At 45.1% G+C, this 14,586-nt stretch overlaps 1 protein-coding gene across 1 annotated transcript in view; it reads right to left on the bottom strand.

The window, feature by feature from the left end:
• Window positions 1–3,089: 3,089 nt before the first annotated feature.
• CLIC1 (chloride intracellular channel 1) overlaps window positions 3,090–14,586 on the bottom strand; it is a 28,978-nt gene continuing 17,481 nt past the window's right edge. The window contains 7 exon segments of the mRNA XM_066614641.1: window positions 3,090–3,257; window positions 3,260–3,280; window positions 3,283–3,301; window positions 4,510–4,691; window positions 5,445–5,551; window positions 5,644–5,769; window positions 5,914–6,023. Coding sequence (XP_066470738.1) covers window positions 3,142–3,257; window positions 3,260–3,280; window positions 3,283–3,301; window positions 4,510–4,691; window positions 5,445–5,551; window positions 5,644–5,769; window positions 5,914–6,023 — 681 coding nt within the window. The 3' untranslated portion in view covers window positions 3,090–3,141.

Genomic DNA, 14,586 nt, shown 5'->3' with positions numbered 1-14,586 from the left:
TTTTTCTGTGCAGTTCTTAGTACCCCCTACTATGGAACTGTTTAAAGGAGTTGCCTTAAGTTTGGCGGTCATCCCTGTGGACAGTGTAGAGTCACATGTAGGGCAGTGGAGAAATGAGAGGAGAGGCAGAACATCCCAATGCTCAATGATCTCCCTGCAATCAATTACGCTCTTTGTTGAGTTATCAAGCTGAGATGTTCTGGGATAAAATGACAGCTGTTTAAAACACAAAGGGAACATCTAGCAGAGCTGGAGGGGAGGTGGTCCCTTACAGGAAAATAATAAGAATTTGATATGGAGATGTGCTTAATTGTCAGAAAATGCTACCTCCTTGTGGTAGTATAAAGCCACTGCAGCCATCAATGTCCCACTCAGAATGTAGGACCAGGGCATAACACTGTTTTATTTACCACATTTGCATCCCACCATGGTTCTACATGATGGTCACAGCAGTGAACATGTGGTTTCCTGAATTTTTATCCCAATGACACATTCTGTGAGAAAGAACACGCAGAGGGCGAAAGAGTTGTCCAGGTCAAGTTGGCCAACGCCAGGATTAGAACACAGGTCTTCCAGGTCAGCTCCAGTCCTCAATATATAGCTCCACATTGAGTGAGTGGACTATCATCTCCAAGGGCCTCACTCTTATGATGACTATCTCTATTGCTCTGCAGTGGCCTCCTTGCGGTGCTACACATGCCTCTTCCCAGCCATCTCCCCCCTGGACTGCCTGAAGTTCATCACTCCCTGTGGTGCCTCCCAGCAGTGCTTCACCTCAGTGACAAGAGGACACAAAGGTGACCTTAACAAACATTTGTGGTGATCTTTGCACTAGAAGTTTGTTTTGTTTGACTTAGGGAATAATAGTCCAAACACAGACTAGTTCCAGATGGAGAGTGTGCAAGCATGCACGCAGGGTGTGTATTTATATATAGGAAGAGTTCACATTTCCTATTTCTCCTCGTCAGGTGCCCTTGAGCTGGTAATCCATGAGAAGAGTTGTGGGGATCCTTCCATGTGTGGAGCCCATGGCACCCGCTCCATGTTTGGAGCTAATTTCACCTACGACACTTCTGCTGCTCCACCGACCTCTGCAACAGGGCCTCTGTGGGCCTCAGCACTTACTGGGGGCTGGTGCTGTTCACCCTCCTGTCATTCATCCTGGTCTCCCTCCTCTGAGACCACCATCCGCCAAGCCACATCTTCAAGATACACAGTGATGTGGAACCATCCACCACCCATCATTACCTTTTTTCCAGCTCCCCAACAGATCCTTCGCCCATGGTGCTTTGGGGGTAGTCTACCTGCACCCCCCTTTCCTAATCTTTAAATTCCATTTCTTGTAATACTTTCAAAGCTGCAATTTGTGGATGGCAAATAAAAATGTCAGTCTACCCAATGCCTCAACCTGAATTTGTATTTGACTAGAGCAGAAGCTTCTGTTGTTCAAGGATCCTTTTCTCTGCCTCCCCCAAGTCTTCCAGTTCTCTTGTTTCAATGTCCTTCTCTACTTCCTCCTCTCCCTTTTACTGTCAAAATCTGGACTGCAATATGCTTAGACAGACCTGTTTGTATTTTGCTCCTCTGTAAAGCAGGGTAGATAGACTTCATATTTGCCAGATCTACTTTGATAGGCCCCAGGAGGTCAATTTAGAAAAATCGGAGCCTGGTGTATCATAACAGCTGCAGAGGACACAGCCAACTACCTACTGCATCCCAAGCACAATACAATAGGATAATTTGCCTATACAGGTTGGGACAAGGACAACTGAAGGTGCAATCCTAACCCCTTATGTCAGTGCTTTCCAGCACTGGCATAGCAGTGCCAATGGGCCATGTGCTGCATCCTGCAGTTGGGGGTACTCAAGGAGGCCTCCTCAAAGTAAAGGATATTTGTTCCCTTACCTCAGAGCTGCATTCCCCTTATGTCAGTGCTGGAAAGCACTGACATAAGGAGTTAGGATTGCGCCCAAAGTCAAAGATTAATTTTAAAAACTTGTTGTTTTACTAGCTATTGCTCTGACCCACTACATACTGCCCACAAATCTATAAGCAGTTCCTAATCTACCTTCTGCTCAGCCTGACTATAAAGAATCATGTACCACTATTACTCGTATTAAGCACTAAGTAATCCAAGCTTGAATTACAGAAAGGTTTTAGTGACTGTGACCTTATTAGCTACTACCAGCCTCTAATTCAGGGAATAATCCAACAGAGAAGGGAGATGAACCTCAGATGCTATGAAACCTTTTGTTAGAAACACACTAGAATGTCTTACTTATGAAACATGTGAGGGGCTGCCTCTCTTTCTGTTGGAGCCCATTACCTGGTGCTACCTCAACTGCAAGGAAATCCCTCATTGCAAATTTCTGTCCAGTTACACACATACCACCCAAAAGCATTACTTGCAACCACACTCCTTTGAGTGCACTCCCATTCATTCATGCACCTAAGTGGCAGTATACCCCAAGAAGACACTATGGGAAACTCATAAGCCTGGGAATCTGCACTCAAATTTATCTTCCACTATAATGACTTGGTAGGTGGCTGTGGGCAAGTCACTTTTGCTTTTTGTTGGGGATCCACCATCAGCAATCACATGGCCATTAGGAGTCCGTTGTGTAATGGTAACACCTGAGAAGCCTCTGAACATTTCTCATACTGCTGGTCACCTGATGACAGCAGCCAACCAGAGTTATTCCATTTACGAAAAATAGGAATGGCCGATGGGATCTATTGATCCCAGCATTCTAACCTCCTAGATCCAGTTAAACCTTTCACCACTGCTGGCTCAAATATTTCATATCCCAGTAGCAACATCCACCTTCCAGCAGAACTACCCAATATGATACCTCAGAAACAATCCAATAGCCCAGAGACTAGCGCATCACACTGCACCTGTCACTACAAAGATACCTGTTTTTTCTTACAGGTTAAAAATCAGAATTTAATATTTTTAAAAACGTGTATTTTTATTCTTGTTTATATTAAATTCAAATCATTTGTTCCTCCCAGGAAAGAACCCCCCCACCCAACATAAGTACATACATTAAAAAATACCAACCATTAGACCCCCCCCAACCCTCCCCAACAATATCCCTGCAACAGAAGCCCCGCGTCCCTTTCCGCTCTCAGATGTTGTTATTTCAAAGCTTTGGCAACCAGCTCATAAGCTAATTCAATCTCTTCATCGTCCGGGCAGGTGCTGGCAAATTCCTCACGGGCGTAAGCATTCTTGAGATAGCGGTGGATGCCACGAATTCCTCAGGAATGCTAATCCACGGTATTTCTTGCACACCACCTGTTAGAATTGTGAGATTGAAGACAATTTGTATCAATGGTGTACTTATAAATCAGGCCTGTGTGTATTCAAAGATCCCATGCAAGCAGAATTTGGTACTGGATGCAGAATTCAGCACCCAATAATCTAAGTTGGAATGACAAAACTCCTTTGATACAGTGGGCCAAACAGCGTTCATGATGCCTGATGAGGGCTAGAAGTGATGTCATGAAGCAGGATGCGATGTCATGAAGCAGGTCATGACTGTTCCTCATGCAGGAACTCATTAGAAGAGAAAATGATCATATTTCCAAGATATGGGTGAGCCCAACACAGGCCGCCCTTTCGGCCATGACACGTCACATAGCTCAGCAGCTGAAAGCAGCCGATGGTGGTGCTGAAGAGCCTGACGACCAGATAAAGGCTTCCATGGGCCACATCTGACCTGCAGATCTTATGTTGACACCCCTGATGTAAGCATTCACTTTTTTAAAAAAGCAAATTCACAATCCTATGAGTGCTGAGATAAGTTTGGAAGTCACTTCAGAGGAGCAAGGATAGGATTTCCCTTCTCAAGGTCTAGGGAATGAGGGGAAGTTCAGTTGGGAGGAAGGTGGAGCTTGAGCGCCCTGCAAAGTTCTTTGAGGTGTCTGATGACAAGAACAAAATTAAGAGGATATGAAAATTTGCAGGATTCACTTTTCATAGCACAAAATTGTGTTTGGTTTTCATTTTATAAAGTGAAGTACAGACTGGGGGGGAAAAGCAGGCCCCAAACATTGTTGGCCTAATAAAAGCTTGTAGCACAGGCCCCTTCACATACAACCAAGTGATAAAGTTCCCATTTTAATTCTGAAACGACACCAGAGTGTACACAGGGGTTTCTCCATCTTTTGCTTAACCTGAAGAAGAGCCCTAAAGAGCTTGTTGACTATTTTTGTTAATGTTTTGGTTGGCCTAACAACGTTACTACCCTGTTGGCGTTTTGATACTTTTTATACCAATAGGCTAACATGGCTGCAAACATTTTTTTTTTTAAATAGACCAACCCAATTTTTCTGAATGATATCAAAAGTAAGGCCTTTCATTCTTGGGAAAGAAAAACAGTGAACCATTTCTAATTTAACTTGCTACATTTGATAAGGTCTTCTCAACTTGGGGCATTTTCTCTGGCAAAAACTGAGAACTCTTGTTTCAGCAGGGTAGAGATTAAAAGGAGAGGTCTTCACCTTGACAATATGGAGCTTGGGTAGTAGGTTGCAGTCGGCCAACGTGAGCTCATCGCCATCAAGGAATTTGCGGTTGGATTGGCCCTCGTCTTCAGCACTGTTCTCATCCACCTCATCAGGCAGGGGTGTTATCATATAATTGTCCAGAAACTTCAGTGCTTTCAGTAAACCCTTCTCAAGGTCTAGAGAATGAGAGGAAGTTGGGTTGGGGAGAAGGAGAAATATGTAGAAGCGTGAAAATCCAAGGGATATGAAACATAACCTCTGGAAGGTTCCAAGTCGTGACTAAGGAGGCAAGGGAGAATGGGGATTCAGGGTGAAGGGAAGCGAGACCAAGGTGAAAGAGTAGGAGTGAAAGGTACCCCAAAGACGGGGATCAATAAGGTTCAAGTAGTAGAAGAAAACCAGTGAGAATAAAGGGAAAAGAATGTCAGTTCATGAGAATGCTGGGGGTAGCTGGAAATGAGGTAGCCAACAGGAAATCAGAAAGAATCAAATGATGGAAAGGGCTCCAGTGAAAAAGGAAGAACATGCATAGCCAATGGGAATGAAAGAGGACAGCCAGTGAGAACAAAGGGATAATTGGCATAAGATTCCATGCACAAAAGGTAGGCAAGACAGAAGGCAACTTCACAGAATGAATAAAATACCAATGGGTATGAAGGGGGTAGAGTTAGCCAGTGAGAAATGATAGTCGACAGCCAATGAAAAATAAGATGAACTTTGAACTGGAAAATGCAAGGTGAAGGAAGAAAAGATTAGTCAGTTAAAAGAAAGGATTGACTGAAGCATGTGGAGGGAAAGGAACCAATGACAAAGCATGAATTGGAAAGCCAAGCTACAAAAAGATAAAGAAAAGGAATGGCTACCATAATGAAATCATAGGGGGAGAGAGAGAGAGAGAGAGAGAGATCACACATCCTCAAGATACTCACTAGAGTTAAGCGCGGGGTTTGAGTTCTTGATATAGGCAGAGAACTTGGCAAAGACATCAAGCCCAGCTGTGTTGGACTCAGGGTTGCGAGCAGCCAACTTGGGGTACCTATGAAAGAGGAGGAAGATATTAGTCACCACTCCCACAATTCCCCTGGGTTCAGATGACCCCTCTCCCAATCAGCCTGATTTAGCACATACTTGGGAGGGCACAGAACCTCTTCCAGAAACTCTTCAATTTTGTTGGTGTCTGTATGAACCTCAGTTCCATACATCAGGAATGGGAGCTGACCTCCAGGGCAGAGCTTTTGTACTGTCTCAGTCCTCCTACAAGGATGAAAAAAATAAAGCTACAGTAATTATGCAACATTCTATGGAATGAAATCAAATAATACTGATAAAGCTAGTTGGGCAAGCACGCATAAAAGGTGAGGCAGTACCGAAGCAAGGGATCCATGGCATTTTGCCTACCTCTTGGTGTCCACTGTAGTGACGTTGAAGGTCACTCCCTTCAGCCAAAGGACCATGAAGAGTCGCTGAGAGAAGGGGCAGTTCCCAATCTTAGCTCCATCACTGCCAGCCTGGAAAAAATCAACCAAAATACAAAGCTTAGTTGGTATCAAATCACACCCCAAGATTCAATGAAAATCATTCCAATTTATAGATTCCAGGCAAGAGGTAGAATGAGATTCCCATTCCTTGAGTTACTTCCAGGACAATCCTACACATATCCACTCAGAAGTAAATTCCTTTATGTTCAATGGGGCTTACTCTCAGGAAAGTGTGGATGGGATGGCAGTCTGTAATACTAAATTTCTCTAACAGAATGGCGCAGGGCTCACCGACAGTTTAACTTGAATCATTGAACACTAGTGCTTCAGAGAGCTGCAGTTGCCATTTACACACACACACACACACACACACTCACTCTATTTCTGCTCTTCTCTCCCAAAATATCCCCACCTTCACCAAGTCTATCACTACCCTCCAAGCTCTCCTGCATTTTAAAAACTGTCTCCCTTGCTGACCTTTATGCCTGGAACTCCCTCCTTAGACATCTATGCAATGCCATCTTCTCTCCCATCAAACCTTTCCTCAAAGCCCATTGATCTATGAAGGCTTGACTGACCCCTTTCAACTCTCAACCATTATGTGCTCTCCTATGCCCATCAAATCTTACTGCAAATTCCTTAGGGCAGAGACCTTTTTTGTTTATGCTGTAAGGGACATACACATGCAGCTAACACAGCACGCATTATTTCTTCGGGTGCAGGAACTGTAAATTGACTTGCATGCACTGTTAAATAACAGTATCAAACTAATTTCCATTAACATTGTTTTTCTTTACTACTAGATAGCAGCAAGACCAGTAATAAAGTTAATAAAAACGTTTGAGGGTGCAACTGCATCCAGTGCAACTTTTCCGAGTGGTGAAGAGCAGAAGTGATTGTGAGGAGCTCCAGAAGGATCTCTCCAGACTGGCAGAATAGGCAGCAAAATGGCAGATGCGCTTCAATGTCAGTCAGTGTAAAGTCATGCACATTGGGGCAAAAAATCAAAACTTTAGGTATAGGCTGATGGGTTCTGAGCTGTCTGTGACAGATCAGGAGAGAGATCTTGGGGTGGTGGTGGACAGGTCGATGAAAGTGTTGACCCAATGTGCGGCGGCAGTGAAGAAGGCCAATTCTATGCTTGGGATCATTAGGAAGGGTATTGAGAACAAAACGGCTAATATAATAATAATAATAATATACAGTATTTATATACCGCCTTTCTTGGTCTTTATTCAAGACTTTATTCAAGGCGGTTTACACAGGCAGGCTTATTAAATCCACGAAGGGATTTTTACAAATTGAAAGAAGGTTCTCTCTTTCAAGAACCACCACATTCAAGATGTTACACTCCGATCTGGTTTAACATTCTGGCCTCCATCCTCCCACGCTCCGAGCAGATGGAACAGCTCAGCTGCAGCTTGCCAGCTGCTTCAAGGTCGCACGGTGCCGGTGGCCTCGAACTGCCGACCTTGTGGATGTTAATCTTCAGGCAAATGGAGGCTCTACCCTCTAGACCAGACCTCCTGCCGCATAATTATAATTATAATATTATAATGCCGTTATACAAATCGATGGTAAGGCCACACCTGGAGTATTGTGTCCAGTTCTGGTCGCCGCATCTCAAAAAAGACATAGTGGAAATGGAAAAGGTGCAAAAGAGAGCGACTAAGATGATTACTGGGCTGGGGCACCTTCCTTATGAGGAAAGGCTACGGCGTTTGGGCCTCTTCAGCCTAGAAAAGAGACGCCTGAGGGGGGACATGATTGAGACATACAAAATTATGCAGAGGATGGACAGAGTGGATAGGGAGATGCTCTTTACACTCTCACATAACACCAGAACCAGGGGACATCCACTAAAATTGAGTGTTGGGAGAGTTAGAACAGACAAAGGAAAATATTTCTTTACTCAGCGTGTGGTTGGTCTGTGGAACTCTTTGCCACAGCATGTGGTGATGGCGTCTGGCCTGGACGCCTTTAAAATGAGATTGGACAAGTTTCTGGAGGAAAAATCCATTATGGGGTACAAGCCATGATGTGTATGCGGAACCTCCTGATTTTAGAAATGGGTTATGTCAGAATGCCAGATGCAAGGGAGGGCACCAGGATGCAGGTCTCTTGTTATCTGGTGTGCTCCTTGGGGCATTTGGTGGGCCGCTGTGAGATACAGGAAGCTGGACTAGATGGGCCTATGGCCTGATCCAGTGGGGCTGTTCTTAGGGGCAGAGAACAACAACTGCAAGAAAATTTTGCAAACACATAATGAGAGTCAGGATAGTGTAGAGTGGTTAGAGTGGTTAGAGGAGTTAGACTTAGACCAGGAAGAGCCAGGTTCAAAACCCCTCTCAGCCATGAAGTTTATTGGACCAGTCACTATGTCTCTGTCTCACCTAGCTCACGGGGTTGTTGCGAAGACAAGAGAAGAAATTATGTACACCACTATGAGCTTGATATAGGATGGCATAAAAAATAAATAAATAATGGGCACCAAACACACAATTTTTATCAGTTAGTGCAACATCATATTGTGTCACTAGAGGGAGAAACATTCCCACATCTGCAGAGGGCAGTATAAAGGGATGAAATGTGGACAACCTGGGTTCAAAATCTTGCTCATCCATGATGTTCACTGGCTGTCTTTGGAGAAGGGACTCTTTTCTAAGCTAAACCTATTCTTGCATGGCTTGAGAGCCCTTGGGATGGGAGAAGAGGAAGCAAAGTTAATGAGCTTCTGCAACCAGCTAGGGGAGGCCACATTTCATGAGCTGAAACATCATAGATGACTTCTTAATGGTGTCTCCTCCTCAGAGAGCTACAATCATGTAGGAAAGAGGTTTAGTAATAAGTATGGCCATTTAAATGGAGACAAAAACACTTCACATTCATTTAAACACTTTCACTGTACAAAGCTCTTCACATGTGTTATCCTGATGGTCTTCAAGTCTTATTATCCCCACATTGCAGCTGAAGTTGAGAAGGAGCAGCTGTCCAAGGCAACCTAGTGAGTTCATAGCAGAGGGCAAGATTCTAATCAGTTAAGTCCCTGAGCAATAAACTACTCGTATTTACATAAGGCTGTTTTTGGTCATGCAGTACTGACTCTGTGCTCCAAGCAGCTCACAGTCACTTATCCATAAAGGAACCAGAGCTGGGCCAGAAGTGCTCTGGGCCAAAACTTAAGATGAATTGGGAAGAAACTGATGGCAAAATGCTGGTGGTGGGGCAGTACTAAACATCCTGCCTGGGATGCTCATCCCTATACCCAAAATTCACTCATCCCCACCCTGCAAGAGAGAGCATTTCTGCTCCACTAAAGAAGAACCAAGCAGCTATTACATATTATATACATATCCAAGAAGTATTATGGAAGTAGCTGCAAGTCCCAGCATCAGCCATTAGGTGGCACGCTTTGCACATCCCAGAGTCTTCCCTGCAGGGTTAGAAAACCCCTGTACAGTATTTGTTGAACCTTGACCACCGATTACCAGCACACAGGTGTTGATAACTCCACAGATTTATTATCAGAGGTCTAACACGACTTCCAGGCAAGATTCAAGACAGGCTACAGTTAGGTTCCTCCTAACCCCAGTGCTGAGAAATCTGAAAACAGGGCAGTAACTAAGCCGAAAGTGCACAGTGGGTGAACACACCACTACCCAAAACCCAAACTGGTCATTTCCCCTCCTATCCCGTATACCAGAGCTTGCCTCTGGCCATAAGAAAGGTGGGGAGGAAGGGGAAGGACTCCTTGAAAAGAAGGATGGAACATGGGCGGCCAACCTGTAATATGGTTCCCAGCACACAGTGGGAGTCTGTGGCACTGCTGGGCCTGGAGCACAAGGGGCCTGCCTCCCTGGCTATGGCACCAACTCCTGGGCTGAGAATGGAGACAAAACCAATCCCAGAGAACTTGATACATGCTGGTGTGTGCACAGAGGAGAGCAATATCCAGACTAGCCTGCCGGCAAACTGCTGAAAAGTCTGACCACTACTGACACAGCATCCATGTGAGTCTCAAAGCAGAACTTCCCACACACTTCAGAAAGAAACAAGCTCCTTGCTTCTTGACTGATCCTGTCACACAACAGCACTCCTGGGAAAAACTGGTTAAGATAACAGGGAACTCCTCTTGGCAGCTGCTGCCCAGGAGAGGAGGCTCTCCGCCCTAAGCCTCCATGGAGATAGACCACATCACTCTCAGACCTGCAGCAACCACCCCTTGCTATGGAAACAGACCACTTTTCTCCAAATCCTCAAGGAAACCTGTTGGCCCAGGCTCATGAAGGCGCTTCTGTTCCTTAGCAGCGATTGCATCATCCCAACCGCCTGACGGCTGCACCCAGTCACAGCCAAACCACAGCTTCTCATCCGACAAGCTGCAATCAAGCCAGCCTCTTAACTTAGGGCTGCCACCCGCCCATAAAACACGACGGATTGGGCATGTTCCAGAACACCATTCTAATAAATAGAAAAGCAGGTGTTGGCAGAGTCAGTCCGGGTTTTGGTGAAGACAGAATTGTGTGTCTGAGAACACGCTTGTGGGGTGCGGGTGGAAGGAAGCTTCTGGAGGCCACAAAGGACAACTGCAATGTCACTTTAAAAAAATACACATTTAGGAAGAGCTGGTTGGTAAAAATACAGAGGGTATCATTCTGATGCCGAGAACCAAAGTTGCTGTGGTAGATATTAAGTTACCTTTGCCACTTGTTTGCACCTCCATGTTTAACAGCCAAGGAACTATATGACTAGATACAAGTGATTACATAATCATTACAATCAGGCACTGAACATTCTCATTCACCAAACAGCAAGTGGTTGCTCTCCCAATAATTTACCAGCATGGCAACAAAACCAAAGCAAAACAGACGGTGTAGCAGAGCTGGGATACCAGGACTCATGAGCTTTTCAGATGAGATGGGAGCACAAACATCGTGCCCTTTCATCCTGGATTAATCAGCCTGGAATAATAGCCGGTGCCAGCTGGAGAACACAAAGGCAAGAATAACATTATTCATCTAGGGTTGTACGGAGCTGCTTCATTCTGAGTCAGACCACTGCTCCATCAAACCCAAAGCTGCCTGCTCTGACTGGTAGCAATTCTCCGGAATCTCAGGAAGAGGCATTTCTCAGCCCTGTTTCACAAGATCTGTTAATCAGAGAACTTGGGGATTGAACATGGGAGATTCTGCATGCAGTAGATCTGTCCCATGATATGGCCATTCCCATGCCTGTTTCTGAACCCACCTCTCTGCTGTTTTGTCCAACCAATGTGATTTATATCCCCTACATATCGCTTGCCACTAGGGGCATTACACAAAACTGCCATTTCCACACAAGCACTGGAATAAGGCATTTAGTATCATCTCTTTTGCTTTTTAAGTGGCATGTTTCTAGCCCTTATGGACAGAAAGAAATGTGGGAAGAGTTTGGGCAGTGCTTATTGAAGGCTCGGAAACCAGAGGAAGGTATTTAACAGTGTCTCTGCTGTTTTGTCCAACCAATGTGATTTATATCCCCTACATATCGCTTGCCACTAGGGGCATTACACAAAACTGCCATTTCCACACAAGCACTGGAATAAGGCATTTAGTATCATCTCTTTTGCTTTTTAAGTGGCATGTTTCTAGCCCTTATGGACAGAAAGAAATGTGGGAAGAGTTTGGGCAGTGCTTATTGAAGGCTCGGAAACCAGAGGAAGGTATTTAGCAGTGTCCTCACTAGAACCTCAAACTGTGCTGTAATTAACCAGCATGTAATGAATCTGTGGAACTCCTTGCCACAGGATGCGGTGATGGTGTATGGCCAAGATGCCTTCAAAAGGGGATTGGACAAACTTCTGGAAGAGAAGTCCATCACAGGTTACAAGCCATGATGGGAATGAGCAACGCCTGGTTTTAGAAGTAGGCTGCTTCAGAATGCTAGATGCAAGGGACTGGCAACAGGATGCAGGTCTCTTGTTGTCTTGTGTGCTCCCAGAGGCATCTGGTGGGCCACAGTGAGATAGAATAAGTTGAACTAGATAGGCCTTTGGCCTGATACAGCAGGGTTCTTCTTATATGCTTCTCCAATTAGTAACTCCAAACTATACTTAGCCTACTATCCACCTGTATCTCAAATTCCAGACATTTCTACTATTTCAAATCTCTATTCCCTTTTCAAAAAAAAATTTTTTAATCTGGATCTAGGATGCAAAATAGATTATACAGAATAAGTGAATGCCTTTGCACCTACTTAATTCACACCATGTATTCATGTTCAGGACATCTTTCCCATGGCTAAATAAGCAACAATATTTAGGTCTTCCTAAATATTCTGCAATGACATCATCACCAAAGCTCTGCCTATTTTCTTGTAAAATTTTAGCACTAACTAGTCACAGTATCTCCAAGTTTTCCCATCCCAATGCTGCAATCCTATTCATACTTTCCTGGGAGTAAGTCCCACAAAGGGATTTACTTCTGAGTAGACATGCAAAGGACTGTGCTGCAAGTAACTCTGAGTGCCTTCAGAGTGACCAGTTTCCTCTGCTATTCTTTTAGCATCTTCTTTCCCAGCTATAACCGAGTTTTACGTAAAACTGGTTGCTAAAACAGTGCAGAAAACAGAACCACAAAGCCATACATGGAAAGAAATATGCCCTTCTCTGGAACGAGATCAAGCAGGAATGGGCTATAAAATGACAAGTCAGCCAGCTTCTGGAGAAAGTGGGTGGTGGAGGGAAGCTGTAACAACATGCTCTCATCTGCCTACCCAGGATGGGGGAGGGGAGGGGGTTTCCTGGGCTGATGTCATTCTGAGACTTAATCAGAAGACTGACTTTCAGTTCAGCCTTCTGGATGGCAGACAGGAAATTCCACTCTAGGCAGTCAGAAGCTACCCAGACACCCAGCCCTTTGCTTATCTTCAGCCAGTACATTCCACTCCAAGAGAAGTCAGATCTCAGCTCCACACTATCTACACTCCTAATGAACCCCAGAAACCTGACTACAGGCTCTCCCCAACCCTGCTGCAGGATCCCACAGACCTCTTGGGGTGCCCCAAGAAGCCTGTCCTCAGACAGTACTCTCCTGGTCATTAAGTAGCATAGCTGAGGTCTGCAAGTCAAGGACCCCAGTGGATGCTGCTAAGACCTCTCTCTATCACACCTCTAGCACAACCTGTAGGGGCTATGTCAGAATGCCAGATGCAAGGGAGGGCACCAGGATGAGGTCTCTTGTTATCTGGTGTGCTCCCTGGGGCATTTGGTGGGCCGCTGTGAGATACAGGAGGCTGGACTAGATTGATTTGCTTGATTCTGCTGGTTTCATAAGAACATAAGAACAGCCCCACTGGATCAGGGTCTATGGCCTGATCCAGTGGGGCTGTTCTTATGTTCTTATGAAACCAGCAGAATCAAGCAAAGGGATGATCTGGCCCTTCTGGAATCTCAGGAACTGCTCCTCTTCTGCAGCCTTTCTAGACAACTCACATGCTGCTCCTGACAAAATTCTCCCTTTGACTTCTTAAAGGCTCTGCTGCAAGAGAGGCAGCGGATGGAACTGCACTTTGCTTGGCAACCAAGACAGCTCCACCCTGAAATGAATCTGAACATTTGGACCCAAGCCCTGAGTTTGATTATCCAGGGGGGGGGGGTCTGACCCCAGGGCTGAAAAAATGTTTATGACAACACAGGTATTTCTGTAGAAACTGTATTTTATTATTGCTACATATAGGCACAGATCAAATAGATACCAGGAATTCAAATTCCTATTTCTCTTTCACTAGTGCATGCACACACGGACCCAATCAAATGTAAGAAGTCTTTGTTCCCAGCCTCCACCCTCTGCTCCAGCCTCAACTCTCCTCGTAAAGCCAGGAATTCTGGCACCATACCTGTCTCTAACTCAATATTTATGTATTTACATTGCTAACCAGGACAGAATGGTGCAGAAGGGAGCAAGAGGGTTTAAAGTGATACACAAAGTATCTTTAAAGGGCGGGGGGGAGAGCCAAAGAAGCAGAAAGTTTACACCTGCTCAGTTCTGCACTGGGTAACTCCTGCTTCCTAGTCCAACAAGCTTGGCCCTGACCCACTCTTCTCCATGAGAACCCAGGAGTCCTGCCTGCCACCCCTCAGCCACTAAAAAAAGTGCCAATTGAATTGGCACGTATAACACTTCCTGTTTGCTCAGGTGAGTAATAACACATGCTGTATCTATAATATTAGCTCAGGTGAGTAGTAATAGCTCAGGTGAGTAATAGCTCATACTGAATATACAATGATCACATTTGCAGTCTGCAGTAATAAATGGCATTCAGCAGCAACTGGCCAACCCACTCAGAAGTCAAAGTGAGCCTGAGTGGGCAGAAGCATTGCAGCTCCCCATGTGTCACAGAGGACCCAAGAAGCTCAGCTCCTGAATGCTAAGAGGAATTACACATGTGGCCAAACTGGAGCCCTAAGGTGAATCCGCAACTTTTCCTCAACAGCGCTCGCACAGCTTGCATGCCACTTGCCCTCAAAGCAGCAACTTGCTGGTGAAAAATGCCAATCTGAAAGGCTTTTGGTGGAAACAGGTGGACAGTGTTCTGCTAAGGCCTGTAATGTTCC

The sequence above is a fragment of the Tiliqua scincoides genome, chromosome 2 (genome assembly GCF_035046505.1).
Source record: "Tiliqua scincoides isolate rTilSci1 chromosome 2, rTilSci1.hap2, whole genome shotgun sequence".
NCBI classification, from domain to species: Eukaryota; Metazoa; Chordata; class Lepidosauria; order Squamata; family Scincidae; genus Tiliqua; species Tiliqua scincoides.
Note: the sequence above shows the minus strand (reverse complement) of the source record. Positions and strands in the feature narration are given on the sequence as shown.